Genomic DNA, 21,098 nt, shown 5'->3' with positions numbered 1-21,098 from the left:
AGCTTGTCCCTAAGGAGCAGAGGTTGGATTGTGTTGAAGGCGCTAGAGAAGTCTAGAAACATAATTCTTACAGCACCACTACCTCTGTCCAAGTGAGAGAGGGATCGGTGTAGCATATAGATGATGGCATCCTCTGCTCCCACCTTCTCCTGATATGCAAACTGCAGAGGGTCGAGGGCGTGTTGAACCTGTGGCCTAAGGTGGTGAAGCAGCAGCCTCTCCATGGTCTCCATCACATGTGATGATTCTCCTTCATTTTCATGGTCAATCATTTTTTGGACCATTTTGTTTGCTATTTTGTTTTATGCACTTGCCACCATTTTGGGCTCCTTTCATTAGGACAAATGTGCTGATTGTTAGAGGCATGTTGTCTGAGGTTACGACATAACTTGACAGATTACAAGGTCCTCCAAGGAATCACTTCCTCTCCTGAGTTGACAATTGTAAACCATTTCTAACTTGCACATTCAAACTCTTTTGCAAATGATTTGACCATTATATTTGTCAGTTGATTTGGCTTTGATGCCTGTACATTTTTCATCTCTCGGTTTCTGACCCTTTTTTGCTTTTCATCTATCTCCCAGATTACTCTCAAATCAGACAAAACATAACCTATATAAAATCAACCAAATATCAAACACAGTAGTGGTACAAATAATTTTATGGACTAGTACACCATCTTGTATTGGTTTTGGCCTTGCTTCTGTGACCTGAATTACATAAAGTAGATAAGTAAGTAGATATATTATTTCATACCATGACTTTTCATAGTGTTTTTTACTTTCTCGTATGAAGTATAGAATTATTGTAATCGTCCAAAAATTCGATATTGAAATTTTGATGAATCTGCGCATTTTATACCTCACTGATTTTCTCATATACAAAGTATAGGGAAAGTAGGGGAATCCTCCAAAAATTATATTTCGAGATTTTGATGAATCTCGATGTTTTAGACCTCCTTGAGTCAGAAAATACCATTTTTGGAATTATGTCTCTGTGTGGGTGTGTGTGTGTAAATACAATAACCTGAGTATGCTTTCACTTACGTCAACCAAATTTTGCATACAAGTATTAGGTACAAAACATATATTTCTATCAACTTTTGGGCTATTTCTGTTAAGCGGAAGTGGTGCTTTACCTTTTCTTCATGCAGCTGCAGAGTCCAATTTATTCAACTTTTATAATAATTGTTTAAAATATTATTAATTTGATTTTATTTGTTGTTAATGGTTCTTTAATGTACATAATATAAAAAATAATCATTGTCTTGCGGTTTATTCCTTAAATATCCATCCCCTGAGTATACGAGAAAGAGATTAAAACTAGTAAGATTGAAATTTACATAATTTACATTTATGATAACTTGGATGGACAAATGTGAAAGGTACTATATTATAGATAGATAGATAGATAGATAGATAGATAGATAGATAGATAGATAGATAGATAGATAGATAGATAGATAGATAGATAGATAGATAGATGGTGCTCATGGCTGGGCATCCTGGCCAGGATGGGGCAAGGTTCCTTACCTGGATGTGTTACCTACCCTTCAGAATCAAAAGAAGGAAGGTGAGAATCATCTTGCCTCATCGAGAATATAGGCACAAGATGCCAATGCCGAAGTGGGTACACAGGCATCCTGGCAGGATGTGACCAAGGAATTATACCAGGCCAGGAGGCCAGTGTGATGGAAGGATGGGGGTCGCACAACCTGTTAGGACTATGTGCTCCCCTAGTACACTAGGTGGCAGCATCCCTGGGTGATGCTACCTGTACTGATACATGCAAGGCATGCTGGGAACTGCATTCCCATTGGAGCAGCCTTGTCGGGTTCCATGGGTGCTGCAGGGACCTAAGATCCCTACTTTGTTGGGCTTCCATTTCACCATGAAGTACTTCAAATGGACTATACCCTAGCACCTGAAGTACTCCTGGGTAAAAGAAGACAAAGCTCACCTGGGAGGAGTGGAGGATAAGAAGAAGGAATTATGATTGTGATTATTAAGAAGCCTTTGTAAAGGTAATAATTACTAAAAAAAATCTTTTTATTTTCACCCAGGGGTTGTATCTGTAAGCTTTTGTCTGGGGTTTGGGGTGTGACAAAGGCCCCTACCGGTCAAAGTAGATAACTGTAAAGCTTGTCTAAAGGTATTTTTTCTAATGGAATTTCAGTGTTGTTGGCTTAAGAATGTTGATATGATCAAGTATCATAAGTGTACACGTTTAATAAGTCAGAGCACTGTTTTACAAAAACAAGTATTTTAGGAGGAAAATGGTCAAATGCATCCAATGAGACCACTTAGAGATGATGAAACCCATGCTATAAGTCTTTTAACATAACATAAAACAATGAAAAATAACTGATATATTTCAACTGTCCCATTATTGACAATAAGAATTTATTTTTGTTAATAGCAATTTAATAGAATAATTTGTAGACTGTTAATAGCTGCATGTATAACGCCCACTTACTTATTTTACAAAGGTCAGTGGTGTACTGCCCTAACAGACTATATTTCACACGTGTTTTGATAGTAATAAATTTACACTACTTATGATAGAATATATAGCTATTCATTTATTAATTTATTTTTAACCCTCTTCTTCCAGTACAGTGTCGCAGAGAACAGCATCAGGCTCTTGATGGCAGGGTACATTAGCACACTCAGCCACACTATTTAGATTAAAGGCCGGTTTATACTTCATGCTCAGAACGCTTTCGCACATGCATCATGGCTGCCACACGTTCCCAGCGTTCTTTTGACGCATCTTCTGAGACTGTTGTCATAAATTTATGCAACGCATGTGCAAGTTGCAGTACCAGCAAAAAAATGGGTATCATTTGTGTTCAAGTTTTGGAACTTGGCATCAGCATCATTGTTTACTATCTACATGTGACAGCAAGCTGCAGTGCAGCTCCAACAGGATCGATCTGCGTGCTACAATGTTTAATGAATGGTTCAATGTGGTGAGGCAAATCATCAAACTTAAATGCTGACATGCGGATGTATTCATGGTGCTTTTCTTCACCCATTTCTCACATCAGCAATTCAAGCATTGCCTATTCCCCATGATAATGATGCAACCCATTTAAAGGTCTCACATACCATCTTCTGTGTCACTGTTTATGTTTAACATCTTTCTTCCCTCAACTCACAACACAGTGAAACCGGAAATTGTTTTCTCACCGTGATGATTTCTCATACTGCCAGCTGTTGGAATCCTCTGGATTTAGTTAAAATACACGCACATGTATAGTCAGTACACTGTTTGAGTAGCAGCAATGTTCTCAAGTCACATCATGCACCATTAAGTATATTCCCGACCTTAGAGTTACCAATAAACATAACATGCATGACTTTAAGATCTGGGTGAAACCAGGGTATTTAGAAGAAAACCATGGGAAGATAATGAAAGTAGCACCCAGACTAGGCCTGGAATCCAACCTAGGGGGTCCCTGAAACTGTAAGGACGTAGTATGCAGGTACTGTACCACTGTGTCATCCCATTCTAAAACCTAATATACAAAACATGGATGTGTCTATTTAATATTCAAAACTGAACTGAACTGATCAGAATGAAATTCTTATTTTGCTGAACAATGCTGATAGTGATGTGGTCAGTGAGAGACAAAATTCCCTTTTATTTGTTAGTTTCTATTGTGGCCAACGAGAGGAGATAAAGTCCACACCTAAGCATGTTTCTGCTGTGCTGTCAACAAGAGGAGAGGAGGTTAACATTTCTTTATAAGTTTTTACTGTAGTTAGGAGGAGCAGATTAGGTTCACATTGCTTAATGTGTTTTTCCTGTGTGGTCAGTAAGAGGAGATGTGTTCCACTGTACTTCATGAGTTTCTTTTGAGTGAAAAGCAAAAGCAAATGAAGTCCATTGTGCTGCCCAAGTCTCTACTGTCCCTTCGTTGGATGAATAATTCTATGTTGTTGGCCGAGTGTAAACTGCAAGTTCAGGGAGTGGACATCCATTTGAAAGATTGAGCTTGATTTTCTACTGTATGGCCAGTGAGTGGACATGATAGACACATTGCTGCTTGAGTTTGTGCAGCAGAGAAATGACACCATGAGAAGAGAAGCTGAACAACCAGTCAATAATACAGAGCTCTGTCTGAGGTGTTAGGGTTTGTAGCCACACCACCCATCTAACATTCTTAAAGTAAAAAGAACGTGTCGAGCCATTCAAACCCTCATTTTGCTGTTGTGCTGAAGCTTTCATCCTGGTAAGATTCACTGTAATTTTTTCCTGCCACTTCAGTTGACGATTTATGCTGTTGGGGCAATCATCTCTATTTTCTTCATCTACTGACTCCTCCTCCTCCACCCCGCTGTCCCTGTGTGGCTTGTGTCCCTAGCTGATAACTGCTTTGCAGCTCATCATTTTTTATCCTTTTATCTGAGAGATGCCGTTACTCAGAAGGAAAAAAAAAAAAAAAAAATGGCACCTCTGCTGACCTCTGCTTCTTTCTTTATAGCCTTCCCGACAGGTGCTCCCATTTCTAAAGATAATAATAATAAAAGACGAAGTGAAAGCATTTATTTTGCTTTCTTTGTGCTTAGAGAAAGATGTTGATAAATGCATTGGCTTTGTTTAAAAGGTCATTTCCAAAATAAATTTAACAAGGAAACAGTGCAGAGATTTATTTTCTGCTCATACGTTCACGACCCCAGGCTGAGAAAAGCTCATTATCCTCTTTCAAATTTTATCTTATTTATTACATTATCATATACCGTATATGTAGGCTTTTAGCCCAGGAGGTGCTCATTTTAAATTTTTTGAAATTCAGGCACACAAAGCACAAGCCGAAAAACTTTGTGCACTTCAAAGTACTGAGGCCAGCTCATTTGGAAGGCCTTGTCACTCAATTTCAGCACCACAGACAGCAAAATGGTGCACTTTGTCACCTCCTTAACTACCTGGCTACATAACATTTCCAAACTCACTAATTGAAATCAGGACCATCAAAACTTATTCTGATAGTGCTGGGCACAAGGCAACAAGCAGCCCTGGATGGAGCACCTGCCTATTAAATGGATCACTCACACACATTCTCACACTCAACCAAGGTCAGTGTAAAACCAGTAATTAACTTGAAAATGTACAAACTCCTTACGACATTCCAAACAGAAATGCTGAATCCATGAGGCAGAAGTGCTAACCACACAATCACCATGTACTTGGTGTGATGCCCAAGGGCGCATACAGCCACCCTAACCCTGACACAGATAGACAGGACACGGGTTTTAGTCCCCACAACACACGATTTGTTAAAACTGTTGCCTTACAGCACACAAGGCACAAGGCACAAACACAGTCCCTTCTTCACCAGTCCTTTTGCCGCCGCTCCTCCACAGGCTTTGTCCTCTTCCTCCCAACTCTGGCCAATGAGTGGTGGTAACTGGCTCCTTTTATAGGGCACCTGGAAGGAGTTCTGGTGCCCAACAAGTTTCTTCTGGCAGCACTCCTGGGTGTGGCGGAAGTGCACTAAGCACAAAGGCAGAGGGCAATGGAAGCAGTGCTAGCCAACCACGTGACACAATCTCAGTGAGCCAATTGTAGCAAGGCTGAATTGAAGAGAACCATTGCATAAAGAAGACGTTCTTGCAGTCAGAAGCCCGATAGATAGATAGATAGATAGACAGATAGATAGATAGATAGATAGATAGATAGATAGATAGATAGATAGATAGATAGATAGATAGATAGATAGATAGATAGATAGATAGATAGATAGATAGATAGATAGATGGTGTAGCAGATGGCCGTAGCACTTGCCCGCCGGGATGCCTCCACACTGTAAGGACTTGGGGAGAGAACTTTCAAAAGGGCATTATCACCCCAGGAGTGATAGATGGCAGCTCCCTGGGGTTGCAGCAGTGCCACGGTTTCCCCTCGGGCTTTATGGAAATTGGAGTTCAGTGACTCAGCCCTGTTGGGTGCCATTGGTTGCCTGTGTCTGTATGTGTTGGGTGTTTGGGGAGCTGGAATGCCCCCTGGTGGCCACAATAGATATATAGAACTTTATTTGTTGCCAGGGGAGAGAAAAGAGTACTCAACTGGCTAAGAAGTAAGATGGCTGTATGTTGAACTCTGAATCCAATGGCTATCAGTTTAGAGAGACAATTTGCAACTTTGAGGGGCACTCGCTGAGCAAATTCTCATTGGTGACATTGATTAACCGACAAGTAAGCCAGCCATTCAATGAGATCTTCTGTATGCTAGCCTTCTCCACTCTGTGGGAATCTCTTCTTCTGTCTGACAGTGATGCTCTGTTGATTATAACACTCCAAGCAAATCTAAGAACACAACTTGTCTCTCATGCATTTCAGAGCTGTTATCTCTGTTATTAATTAATTTATGATGGACTATTTTACAGCACCATCCCAAAGCTGACACCGCTCTATTGCCTGTCAGTTCTGGCTGTCAAACCACTTGCTGCTTTTATGAACAAGCTTCTTCAACGTTACTATGAAATACATTAACCAATCAAAGTTAGTTTAATATAAAAATGGCTGTAATTCTCTTTGGATATTTTTGGTAATGTGTCAGTAATAAGGATTATAGTGACAGCGTTACTTTGAATGTACCTGTGAAATACCAGATAATCTATTTCTATTTTGGTGGGCTAAACAGTCCATTCATATCAAAACTTGTCATTGTGCTTCCATACTAATAATTAGTGAAATCACAGTGTGATTTCATTGTATTTCCATACTTGAAGGCTGACACTTAAAATGTAACAAAGCATAATATTTTCAAACCATTTTAATCCATTTGAAGATCACATTTGGTACAAAGCCTACACCAGAAGTTGCGGACACAACGTAGGAACTAGCCCAGTGTAGATGCCACATGGATGGGTATCCTGGCCAGGAGAGGGTATATTTCTTACCCAAATGGGAGACTCCTAATAAGCAGATAAGCAACCCAGCCAGGGAGAAAGAAAGGATCAGACCCAGAAGAAAGGACCAAAAGGGATGGACAGACAGCCCACTGGGAAAGAAAGACGTCGCTGGAGGCTTTTTATTCCCCCAGCATGCTAGATGGCAGCAACCCTGGATGTCTGTGCCCAGTAGGAAACCACCAAGGCATTCCGGGAGATGTAGTCCGGTAGAGCAGACCTGCTGGAGTCACTGGGGGCCACGAGAGGGCGCTGCAGGGAGATAAGCTCCCTGTTATAATGGACTTCCGTGTGACCCGGAAGTGCTTCCATCAGGGAATCGCCCTGGCACCAGAAGTACTCCCAGGTCTGTAATAAAAGGGACCACACTCCCTTATCCAAGCAAGTCAGAGCTGGGAGGTAGTGGAGCAATGCTTGAGTGGAGGAGGGTAGTGTGGTAGAAAGAAAGTATTGTAGAGAGAAAACCTGTGTTTTTGTGCTTGTGGTGACATATTGGAAAGGATTTGGTTAATAAATCAACCTTTATTTGAACCCGAGACTGTGTTTGTGTGGTTGTGTCTGGGTTTGGGCTTGTTGACGCCCAGGTTTCCATCACACCAGGTATAATAATCTATCATAAATCCAACTCAAGCAACCATCCATACTTACACAGTTTAGAATTATCACTTACCCAAATATCCATCTCTTTGGGAGGTGGGAGGAAAATTGAAGAAGCAAGACAGAAACTCACAGCGATATGGGGTGAACATTCAAACTCCATACTGACAGCAACCAGGCATGCCATTCAAACCCAGCACTGTGGATTCATGAGGCAGCAACTGTTAACTGCTACTCCGCTATTCTGCATCACTTAAAATTTGTATTCCAATAAATGTTTTCCTTTATTTCTTATTTCATTTAAGGAGCTTCACCTAGGCATCCTGCCAAGCCAACATAATTCCCAAAAGAGTCTAAATGATGCATTGTATTCTTATACACTATACAAAGTAGAGTAATAGCAAGTAAAAATGGTAATTAAAGCCTTAACTTTCCTTAGCGGGCCTGGCTAATACTGGCAGATTCCACATCTATCAATTGACATCAGTAAAACCAAGTACTCCTTCTCACCTCTCATGTTTCTCCCTTTCATTTATAGTCTGCTCTCTTTTCCTCCTTTCCATCTAACTGTCCTTTCAGACCAAGCCTACTGGTACTTTTGGACCAAACCTTATAATTGCTTCTGCTGCCATACTGGTGAAATCATTGTAAATTTAGTCAGGCCTCAAGAAGTCCTTGGGTAATTTCAGATTTTTCCTATTTTTCCTCTTGCTTCATTTTAAATGGCCAACATCTCTTGGCATCTTCCAGACTGGCAGTCCTTGTTTGAAATAAACAATCCCTCACTGGAGCTGGGCACACTGCTTTTCCAATGAACTCTCTTTGATTTTCTTTCAGTCTGATCCACTGTCACAGTTGTGCTGGTGCTTCATAAGGTCATAAGAAGTTCTTTGTGTGGTGATTGGTACAACAATAGGTCATGTTGTGCCCAAAGTCCCCCACCTACCTACACTAAAATGTCCACTGTGTGCTTTTTTTTCTACCTATCAGTCTGAAACCAATTTTTTCTATTAGAGTGTCATATGACTGTTTTTAGACAGAATACCAGAGTGTCTCAGGTTTAATTCAGACATGCCAATACACTGGAAGTGCATGTGTTTAGCATGTTGGGGGAAACCTAAACAAAACATATAGGGAGAACATGCAGTCTTCAGACAGAAATTAGTTTATCATTTCAACCCATGAGAGAACAAGTGCACCATCACATCAACAATAATATGTACAACTTATACTAAGTTAATGTGATATAGTGTGGCTCTACAAGGGTGATGGAGTTCTTAATCCAGACTGAAACCCTCCTCCTCCTCCTTCTCTTCTTCTTCTTCTTCAACATCCTCTAGTGGGCCCTGTGCTTACTGCCCAACACCGTGAAGCATGATTGGCATTTGCCATAGAATACCAGAATTGGCAGGTCCACCACTGGCGCCCTGTGCTTTTCACAGATGAGAGCAGGTTCACCCTGAGAACATGTGACAGATGTGAAAGGGTCCGGAGAAGCCGTGGAAAATGTTATGCTGCCTGTAACATCGTTCAGCATGACTGGTTTGGTGGTGGGTCAGTGATGGTCTGGGGAGGCATATCTATGGAGGGACTTACAGACGTCTACAGGCTAGACAACGGAACCTTGACTGCCATTAGGTATCAGGATGAAATCCTTAGACCCATTGTCAGACCCAATGCTGGTGCAGTGGGTCCTGGGTTCCTTCTGGTACACGACAATGCCCAGCCTCATGAGGCGAGAATATGCAGGCAGTTCCTTTAATTTTTTAAGCAGTTTACTTACACTGCCCTGGGCCTCAAAATGGCTTCACTAAACAGAAAATTCAAACAGTCACAGCTATTAATGTTTTGGTGTCTTGCTATCTTCTGGAAACATAGACTTGTTTTGGACAATTGTGTAATGCCTTGGTGCATCACTATAGTCTGCAAACATTTTTAATTAATGTACTTAGCTTGCTTGTTCCATCGATAGTGATAGAAACACACATATAGTTCTAATAGGATAGAGCAGGTTAAGTGCTTCTAGCAACATCTCTGGATGTCTAACAGGTTGGAGAGCTTAAAAATAATATGAAAAGAGAACCTGGATATGCCTTCCAATAGGAAAGGACACATTTGTGTTACTTTTATGGTGTGTCAAAATGACTGTAAAAAGTTTAAAATACAGGGTAAATCCTGAAGAATGCTGGGAAGTCTACCAATTTATGAAGCACTGGTGTGGTTACATGTAACTATGGTGTGAATGGTGCCCACACTAAAGGGTTTCCTGCCCCTTCAAGTTTTCTGCATGCAGTTTTCCTCCCTACATATCCAGATGTCAATGCCAATGGAATGAAGATAAATAAGACTACTGGGTGAAAAGAATACAGACCATTACTGTTTCTCCATAGGATTCTTTCAGCTGTGCTTGTTGACCTTTATAATTAAAAGACATAAAAGCATCTCTTTTACTTTCCATTAAATGTGTTGTGAGTTAAAAGTTTTGGACTGTGATGAATTAAGTTTTTGCTCAATGCCACCTTTCCCAATTAGGCCCCCATCATTAGGATTTTAGATTCTTAAGTAGGAGAGACTGAGTTTGCATGGTGATATTATTTGCTGTCAGTTTAGTGGAGAAGGAGTGATTTGGTAAGAATATTAGTTTGGACTTGTCTTTTTCTTTAAGTCTCTTCAGTGCAATACAAAATTTATTTGTGTGGGCAGACAAGCTTTAGCCTTTCCACAAAATGCTGTAGGCATGCTCAATATTTTGTTTAGTTCCTATCACAACATCCAACAGCATTTCCACTACAACTCCCACAAACATTACAGCCTTTCTTTTAAGCCCCATTCTCTAACAAGTCTGTTTCATCGTGTTAACCACTGTATGGGCTCCTATCATTAGCAAAACATCAGAATTAAAAGTAGTTGACATTTTGCAAAAGGACTTCCCTTGCACAGGAAAGTGGCAATTTAGGGACAAATGTCGTGTGTGGATCTTTAAGGATAATCACTATTGGCATTTTCCAAAGCTACTCTTCATCTTACATGTGGAGAAAAATTATAGTATTTTCAAAAAACTTGACGGGTATATGCCTAATACAAAATTCCATTTAATAATTCTGGTAAACAAATAATGATCTTTTTAGATATTTTCTTCCATGACATTTCAGAAAGTCAAACTTCTGACTCTGATCATTTAAGAAGTCTATTTAATTCTGCAGCTGCCCAATGGCAGTGTGAGTGTTGTGTTCACTTTAGATGTCTGAACCAAGCATAGCAATCTCTACCATTATCTCAATCAGCCTCATCTACTGTACTATTTTTCTTTAAAAAATACAAAGCAAAATATAGCAGGAACCTTGAACCATTTCTTAGTGAATGGAGGGAGGCAATGGCTGTTTAATAGAGGAAATTTAAATCGATAGTATCTCCAAGTCTGAAACTGGATGATGCAGATTAAGCAGCTGTTCTGTCAGTGACTTTGTGAGTCTGTAAACAGTTTCTTTCATTATGATATCTAAGTCATTCAGATTTCAATATAAATATAGAAGGTCATGAAATAAGTGAGCAACAACCTGGAAAATCCTCATACTCAATCAAAAAGATAGATGAACTTTCATTTACTCAAATTATTATTCAAGCTTTAAATGAGTGCATTCAACTTGCTACAGGTTCCCTTGACTTGACATGTGTCATTCTGACCAACTGAACCTTGTCCTCCATGAGCAAATATTTTCTTAGGATGAGCACCATAGAAGTAAGGTTTGTTTTGTATGACCAATAGCCTCGTTGTGACACATTACCCCTAGTGGTGAAGCAAAGATCCTACTGACACAAAAAGCAAACTTTTTAATTATTCACGAAAATTAAAAATTCATTTTGCTCAAGTGACTATTTGCCCTTTTGATTATCAGTGCTCATTTAATTTCAAAATGAGAAGCAAAGAAATCAAAATAACATTCACAGATTTCCCAGCATCAAAAAACTGCTGTTACATTCATTGAACCAGCCATAGACTGGATAATATAAAAAGATAAAAGTAACAGTGGATGTATGCTGCCCTTATTCATCCATTTAAACAACTCAGTTTTAAAATAAAAAAGCATATCCATCTGAGAGATCTCAAGCTGTTTTCCAATTATCAGAAAAGAATTAGAGGGTACAAGGAAGAGCAAATGGCAACAAACACACTCTTTCTTTCTTTCTTTCTTTCTTTCTTTCTTTCTTTCTTTCTTTCTTTCTTTCTTTCCCACAACCCAACACCAGAAAGCAAAACATACCTGCATGACTTCTTTGAGACGATGCGAGTGTCAGCCTCCCCCACAGCGTGATTAGGCAGAAGGTGAGGAGGAGCAGTCTTCTGCACATGCCCTGCACGTCCCTCTCACTCATCCTGAAAGAAAAAGTGGGCATCCCTTAAAATAAAATCTGGGACACAGAACTTGGGTCTTGTGATTTTGATGAGTGTTCATAATAATAATAATAATAATAATACAACATTTTATTTATATAGTTCTTTTCCTATGCTTAAGTAGAATCTATCTGTAAAGGACTTCAAAATTTGAAGTTATGAGAAAAATGCATTTCCATTAGTAATGAAACACAGCTTACCAGTTTTACCACACAAACTAACTGAATAATTGTGCCTAATCTAAAGCCAGCCATCTTCATTGTTTAGGAAAAAGCAACTAAAATGAGAACGATGTTAACAGTTAGAGGTTAGGAGCATGTCCTGATTACAGTGCATTGCCACACCCACCACACGACACACCATCCAGATTGGGATCCGAGAGCAGCCGTGCAATGGGTAACACCTCAGCACCACTTTGAACAGTTTGAGGTTTGTTACAGTAGCTGGAGTGAGTGCCAATCTTGATACCAACCCCCAAGTTTTCTCTGCAAGTTGGAGGACTATTAAGGGCCTTGCTCAAGGGCCCAATGGAGTAGAGTCTCTTTTTGGCATTAACAGGGTTCAAACTGGCAACCTTCTGATTGCCAGTGCAGATCCCTAGCCTCAGAGCCATCTTTCCATTAACAGTTAGAACACATCAAATTATGGATCTGACTTGTCAGACATCTCAACACACAGACTTGCCATTCCTGACTATCAAAATGAAATCTATTGAGGCTTCCACTCAATGTATTATACCCAATGGAAGATATTTTTGCCCACGAGCAAACCAGTATTCTAGCTGTAAAATTACAGTATGTATGTAAGTTGTTTTATCAATGAATGTGCAAGGTTCTTTTAGTAAGAGAGAGTACTAAATATACATCTAAAGCCAAAGCAAGACAAATATTCCATTACGTATAGAATCTGACAAATGGGACTGTCCCTCAAATTGTGAGACCCTGCATCACACCCCTCTCAACATATCAGTTTATGGCTTCCTTCACAGCAGTACTCCAATCAGATTGAGGTAATAAATAAATAAAATGAATGTGGATAAAATCACATAACTAAAAAAGATGCACAGTATTAAGATTTATCTCTCACATGAAACCAGGCTTTTGTTTACAGATTATCATACGGCTTGGTTTCCAGTCAATCAAGCAACAATTACTCACCATGCATAATCATGAAAAATGCATTGAAAACAATAAGAGATTAAATTTTATATTAAAATCAAATCCCCATCAATTTATGAAATCTATTCAGTGTAGCCTTATCACTTCATTAGCATAGATATAGTAAACACACTCCTGGAATAGGTTATGGGTAGAAAAATTATGGGTAGCTACCTAGGTATGAGTGCAAGTGTGAAAAGGAATCTACCATAATATAACATACAAAGTGCAGTGAGTAAATGTCTCTGTTTGCCAGAGTCAATAAACATGTGAATCCCGTTTTCCATTTTTTTTCCATTACCAGGATGCTTGTAGGAAATTCCTTGTAAAGAAATTAATGTAGTGAATTATTTTAACGAGAAATCATTGAGGCTATTTAGTGCAACCCAGCCATCATAGTTCAAAGCATCCCCTTTACCATTGCTTTAGCGAAATTCTTGTTATAATCTGTTTTTGCTTGGCCACAACCCTCTCTTGTAGTTGCTTGACAATCGTAATTATCAACCAAAAAAATCTTTTACTTGAGCTTAAAGTATTACGTTTTGGACCATAGACCTCATTTATATTGTGTTTTTGGTTTTTTTGTTGACCAAGTATCTACCGTCTTCTTTGGACCTATATTTTTATTTTTCACTGAATCGCTTTAGTAATGTTTTGGATGGTTTCTCTGAAAAGGCTCCCAAAAAGGTATGAAATAATGACCACAACAGAGAAAAAGACAGAAAGATAAAGAGGTAAAGCAAAAAAAAAACCCAAAATATTAAGCAGGGGCTAAATGACTGGGAAAACCAGACTGAAATGATTGCCAAAACTTGTACTGACTCAAGGTGAGAGAGTAAAATTTTTTACAGATTGGGAGATGAGGTGTGGTTAAGAAAACAAGCTAAAGAGTCAAAAGTCAAAAACAGAAATGACAGCCGTCCAGTTGTCAACTTTAAAGCAGTAAGCAAAAGTCAGGTGAAAGATGCATCGTACAGATGCGCTGGGACGCATCATCAGTGACGTTTCCTGGATTCATAGGGTGTTTTGGGTCTCACAACATCATATGCTCTTACCCAGGTGAATCAGCTGGGTGTGATTAAGCCCTGACTTGCGTCCCAACAGCATTAAGCCAAGGCTCACCCCTCTTAATCCACAGCTACCTGGAAGCTCTTTATCCTGCCTCCTTTGCAGTCCTGAGGGCTGTCCTTCTGAGCGGCTCACTCATGCCTGGCAGGGTGTGGAGTCTGTAGAGAGAGAGCAGCTGGTGAAGCCTCTGCAGCCTATTTCCACTGGATGGCAATGTGCTCACCACCCCATCTCCAGCAATCCTCCAGAAGTCCCTGGTACTTGGCCAGCTTCTTAATAACGTTCCCATGATATGCGCTGGAAACTTAAGTTGTCTGCACAGATCTACTATCATCTACCAGTACTGTATTGTGGAAAGTAGACCTGCAGTAGCTGTAGGTTGCAGTTTCAGTTTCTCTCCTGCCTTGACGAATGTTATCTTCTTCCTGGGGGGCCGTGGGGCCTGCTTATTGTTATGGCTAAGGAGACACTCTCAGCAACTGCCTTCAGCATCTGGTCATGGCATCACCAGTAGCGACCCTCCCCTAAAGCATTTGGATAGCTGCTCAGGATGTTTGAGTTTACCTCTCCCAGAACAGTGTACAGGAAGGTGTATCAGCCTTGCCTCACAGTTGGAGATTTGCAGGGCTAGGTAAAGCATTTAAGCCAGAAAAAATATTAGTTCAAACCTATGAAAAGAGGAACCAAAGTAAGCAATGCACACAAGCACGTGAATCCTAATATTGGATATTCCGGAACAGAATGTGAGGACTCCCCAAATGACACCACATGTCATGTATTACAAAGTGATTTTGAGAAAAATCACTATGGCAACACTCTACAATAGCATGTCACGATGAAACATTTTTAGACTTGTAAATTTTGTAAAAAGCATGAAATTAACGTAACAATTATTCCCCTTGGGGCCCAGAACCCTACATTTCATATACAATGTGTACTCATACCTCACAGGAAAGACAAAAAATTAAACAAAATAGTACATTATAACAAAATTAAAGTCAGTAAACATAAAACAAAAACAAAATAACAAAGCCAGAAAGGCCTTGCATTAAATAGTCCTGAATTTGCAGTGACCAGTGCTTTGAAGGTTTGTTTTTTAAGTTGAATATTCCAATGTAGGCTATCAGGAGTACAAAGGCAGTCTCTCAAATAGGTTTGCACAATGACGCAATGCAACATGCTACCACCTTAACAATAGGCGTCATTGTCATAAACAACATGACTGCACCCATGAGAAATAAGTGTGAAAATCAGTGTTATAATGATCAAAAGTAAACAACAAAAAATAAATTTAAAAATATGGCCAACCAAAAATCATAACAACTGAGACTTCTTAATTTTGACCAGGACCATCCACTTTCAGCTGTCAGTCTCGGCAACAATGAAATCATTCTTTAGCAAGGATGCTGTAGAACATTGACTGTGTTCTGCTGTTTACGTACCTTGACAGCCACTGTAGTTATTGGACAAAGAAGTTGCCACGCATGTGTAACAGTTAAAAAAAAAAAAAAATCAGGAGTGGTCTCCCCTAGACATTCTTGTATACTCAGATATAAGGATGGATATTTGAGGAGTAAACCACAACATAATGATTATATTTTAATATTATATACAATAAAGAACCATCAACAACAAATCAAATCAAATTAATAATATATTGAACAATTATTATAAAATTAAAGTTGAATAAATCGGACTCTACAGCTGCGTGAACAAAATGTGTAAAGTTATTGTGTTTACACACACACATACACACACACACACACACACACACACAGACATAATTCCAAAAATGGTATTTTTGGATTCGGGGAGGTTTAAAATGTCGAGATTCATCAAAATCTCAAAATGGAATTTTTGGATGATTCCAATACTTTCCCTATACTTTGTATCTGAGAAAGTAAAAAGAAAGTAAGAGGGGTTTAGATGTGCATGCAGATTGAACTATTAGTGTGCAGAAAACTATTGAGAGCTTTCAATAATTGTGACCTGTCATCATTCAATAGTTGACAGAAAACGCTTTAATCCTTCTCCTCTTTGTTCAAAAATCACTGTGCTCATCAAGAGAACTTCACATTTGTGGTAAGTGCAATACAATAGGGAGGAAATTTGTAGTAGATAAGACCAAGTGTACAGCCTTAAAAGACTTATAGCATGGGTTTCATCGTCTCTCTGTGGTCTCACTGGATGCATTTGACCGTTTTCCTCCTAAAACACTTGTGGTTGTAAAACAGTGCTCTGACTTATTAAACGTGTACACTTATGATACTTGATCATATCAACATTCTTAAGCCAACAACACTGAAATTCCATTAGAGAAGATACCTTTACACAAGCTTTACAGTTATCTACTTTGACCAGTAGGGGCCTTTGTCGCACCCATACCCTAGACAAAAGCTTACAGATACAACCCCTGGGTGAAAATAAAAGGATTTTTTTGTAATTATTAACTTTACAAAGGCTTCTTAATAATCACAAACACAATTGCCTCTTCTTATCCTCCACTCATCACAGGCGAGCTTTGTCTTCTTCCACCTGACTCCAGGTCACCTGGATGAGGTCGAGCATCTTCTTTTACCCAGGAGTACGTCCGGTGCTAGGGTATAGTCCATTTGAAGTACTTCACGGTCAAATGGAAGCCCAATAAAGTAGGTATCATATGTCCCTGTAGCACCCACGGAACTTGACAAGACCCAGGGATGCTGCCACCTAGTGTATTGGGGGAGCACATAACCCTAACAGGTTGTGCCCCCCATCCTTCCATCATACTGGCCTCCTGACCTGGTATAATTCCTTGGTCAAACCCTGCCAGGACACCTGTGTACCCACTTCCGCATTGGCATCTCATGCCTATTTCCTCGATGAGGCTAGATGATTCTTGCCTTCTTTCTTATGCTTCTGAATGGTAGGTAATGCATCCAGGTAAGGAACCTTGCCCCATCCTCGCCAGGATGCCCGGCCATCTATCTATCTATCTATCTATCTATCTATCTATCTATCTATCTATCTATCTATCTATCTATCTATCTATCTATCTATCTATCTATCTATCTATCTATCTATCTATCTATCTATAATATAGTACCTTTCACACTTGTAAATTATGTAAATTTCAATCTTATATTATTTGTAAAACTGTGATAAAAATCGTGAGTGGTCTCCCCAAGACTTTCTCATATACTCAGGGGATGGATATTTAAGGATGGATGAATATTTAAGCTGCGGTGGATTGGCACCTTGCCCGGGATTGGTTCGTGCCCTGTGTTGGCTGGGATTGGCTCCAGCAGACCCCCGTGACCCTGTGTTCGGATTCAGCGGGTTGGAAAATGGATGGATGGATGGATGAATATTTAAGGAGTAAACCGCAAGACCATTATTATATTTTTATATTATATACATTAAAGAACCATCAACAACAAATCAAATCAAATTAATAGTTTATTGAACAATTATTATAAAAGAAAAGTTGAATAAATTGGACTCTGCAGCTGCATGAACAAAACGTAACGTACCACTTCAGGTTAACGGAAATAGCCCAAAAGTTGATAGAAACCTACGTTTTGTATCTAATTCTTGTATGCAAAATTTGGTTGACCTAAGTGAAAGTGTACTCAAGTTATTGTGTTTATTACACACACACACAGACATATTTCCAAAAAAGGTTATTTTTGGACTCAAGGAGGTTTAAAATGTCGAGATTCATCAAAATCTCAAAATGGAATTTTTGGATGATTACAATACTTTCCCTATACTTCGTATATGAGAAAGTCAGGGAGGTCTAAAACATTGAGATTCATCAAAATTTTGACATCGAATTTCTGGACGATTATGATACTTTCCCTACACTTCACATCTGAGAAAGTAAAAAGAAAGTAAGAGGGGTTTAGATGTGCATGCAGATTGACCTATTAGTGTACAGAAAACTATTGAGAGCTTTCAATAATTGTGACCTGTCTTCATTCAATAGTCACTTAAATCCTTCTCCTCTTGGTCAAAAATCACTGTGCTCATCAAAAGAACTTCAAATTTGTGTTAAGTGCAGTACAATAGGGAGGAAATTTGTAGTAGATAAGGCCAAGTGTACAGCATTCTGACAGCAGTCCTACTACCGAGCACTCACATATCAGATAATGAGTGTCCCAACAGACTTGCCCTACCAGATATTTAATTTAGTGTGTGTTGCTGCTTTATGCTCAGATTCATATTAACCAATAATCTGATATCTGATTTGTCATCTCTCTTTTCATTAGGATGGTGTGCAGTATAGTTGATATAGATAGTTACCTTGGAAGTGTCACTGAACACAGAACTGACCTGTGGCACAGACAAACTATGGTAGTACCCATACCAGTGGTGAAATATAGTGATGGTGCTGGAGCTCCTAAACATGATGTCTTCAGGTGGTATGTTGGAAATACCATTGAGCCACAAGAGGACTTTGCTTCCATCTGTAAGCTTCACTTCTCACTGCACTCCAAAGCAAATGGTTCTCTAAAGATAAACACGGTAACACCAGATTCTTTATTTCATGTTATTTGATTGGTTGAGAGTCTTATCCAATGACAATTTACTATAATTAAGGTTCTTGTTAGGAACATTCAGACCAGACTGCTATTCTCTTACAAGGAGATCCCTGAAGATAAATAAAATGTTTTAACTGTCTGGTCTCATCACACAGATGTATATTTGTGTTTTTTGCTGCAGGTACACCTTTGCTAAAATCACCAAAAACAACCCAATTTCATAGATCAGTAACAATCCAGCCTGTCCTTAACTTTTGACATTAGGCACACTTCCTATGAACCTGTCTCGCCCCTTTAAGAAGTCTCCATAGACAGCAGCAGGATTTTTTCCTGTTCCCTCCAAGTAGCTGTAGTTATTTAACAGCTAGTGACTTTTTTGTGGGAAATATCAATTTTGCTTTTTACTGAGCCTAGATTTTTTTTGTTCCAGATTAAATACTTAACATTTCAGATTGAGAGCACTGAACTACTCTGCTTCCTCAGAATGCGTATAAGCAGTCAAGAATCATTGATTTTGTGAAGGACGTTTGAGTGAAGAGTCCTATTTCTGGCAGTGAGTGGAGTGGGTATGAGGGGTAGGGGGTAGTTGTTGCTTGGAAATATTATTATGAGGATTTTGGTGGTGTTTTTTTTTTTTATTTTGGTCAATTACTTTTCACAATCCCAACAGAAGACCAAACCGCACAGATGCAAACGCATGGTCTTGACAGGTAAAAGGACGATGTTGGGAAAGAGAAGATCCATCTGTGCATTTTACCGTGCTATGTCAGTTTTGAAAAGAAAGAAACGAAAGTCAGCCCGCTCTCGCTTTTTTACTCTCTCTGTCTGGCATCCCGCCTGCATTTCACTCGGTGCAACATTTCCTTTTTTCTGTTTCACTAAGGCTTGATCATCCATGCGGCTGTGCTAATTAACTGCGCTCGCTTCATTTCTCTTCCATCTTTCTGAGGGTTTGCATGTGCAAATCAAGACGGAATTGCTTTCCAGCGTATCTAAAATCTCTAACAGCCTTAACAGAGCCTTCCGTTTCAAGGAGCAAGATGAAGAAAGAAATTGGTGCGTTAAATATCCAAAACATATATTTCTTTATTGACATTTGAGCTGGAAATTGAGCAATGACAAGTCATTAGACTACGATATCAGATTCTACACACTGGGGATGAGCTTTACTTCTGCACTGGCAGGATGATAAACATATGCTTCTGCCAGATCTCGTCCGATCGAGGCTTCAAATGATAGCTGCACCCCACTGCATTCATAACTAGCATTTCTGTCCATAGACCCTAGATTTCACTTCTGTCCCACTCCTGATCACCCCATCCCTGAAGATTTGGGAGCACTTACAATATATGTTAGGTTAACTGATGACCGGCCAAATATGAATGAGAAGGAACGTGAGTGTCAGTGCTCCTTGTGATGGACTGGCTTCCTGCCCAGGAGTTGCACCTGCCTTGTGTCTGGCACTGCTCCAAAATATTGAGCGCCAGCAGTGGAAAAGTGGGTTTTTAAAATGGATGAGCTGAAAAAGCTGAAGCCATGACGAGGACTGACCAGGAAGCTACAATAAAAAAGACACCCAGGAAAATAATGTTGATGCATCATTTGAATGCTGATAAGTCTCTTTTTCTTGAGTTTTTTAACCTCAGTGTCACGTATGTTGCTTATGTATGTGTGTATATTGAGTGAGGCTTGACATTCATCTCTGCTCATGAGTGAATGGTTTACTCTTAACTGCTCGTAAAGGTGAACATGGTGCAGAATGGAGGGGGCACTCATGAAACATCTCTAAATCCAACTAAAAGGTCAAGGGTAAAAAAATGAGTGTTTTATTGAAAAGGAAGTAAGTGTTTCTAGATTAAACAAAAAGGAAGTAAGGCAAATAAGTTTAAAAATAAATAAATAAATAAAAGCCTGTGCACATAAGTAAAATGCATGTGAAACACTGCATGCATTGAACTTTAATTCCATGTCCAAAAAACAAGTATGCTTTGGTGTGCACTGCAAAAAATCAATGTGAAAAAATGAGAAAAAATAAATAAAAAACAAGAAAAAGGTATTAGAATCAAGCACAATTATCTGCCAATGTAGTGAGAAAGTTTAACTTGTTAACTTGTTAAATTTTCTAAAAATGAGATTATATATTTTACACATACAAATCTACTCAAGTCAGTTATTCTTAAAATAAAAAAACAAGATCTATTATTTCTTTTCAAGATTGTCTGGCTTGTTAAGATTTCATTTTTTGCAGTGTGACCACCCCTCTCATCATGAAGTGTGTTGATTCCTGCCCCCCACCCCCATAACAGATAACTGTTCTCCATCTCAGGCAGACAGTCACACTATGTGAACATTCCAGCCAGTTTTAAATAAGGTGACTAACACTATGGATTGAGGAGAATGCAATGAAAGGAACGTAAGATTGTCTTACTAGTGACTTCATTAGG

At 39.2% G+C, this 21,098-nt stretch overlaps 1 protein-coding gene across 2 annotated transcripts in view; it reads right to left on the bottom strand.

Moving 5' to 3' along the window:
• The window catches only part of tafa3a (TAFA chemokine like family member 3a), a 324,761-nt gene that overhangs the window by 117,414 nt on the left and 186,249 nt on the right, over positions 1-21,098 (bottom strand). For both annotated transcript variants that reach the window (XM_028798088.2, XM_051925649.1), the window contains exon 3: positions 11,776-11,888. In XM_028798088.2, the coding sequence (XP_028653921.1) occupies positions 11,776-11,887 (112 nt within the window). In that variant the 5' untranslated portion in view covers position 11,888. The remainder of the gene's footprint in view (positions 1-11,775; positions 11,889-21,098) is intronic.

Source organism: Erpetoichthys calabaricus, chromosome 3 (genome assembly GCF_900747795.2).
Source record: "Erpetoichthys calabaricus chromosome 3, fErpCal1.3, whole genome shotgun sequence".
NCBI classification, from domain to species: Eukaryota; Metazoa; Chordata; class Cladistia; order Polypteriformes; family Polypteridae; genus Erpetoichthys; species Erpetoichthys calabaricus.
This window is presented reverse-complemented; position numbering and strand designations above follow the sequence as displayed.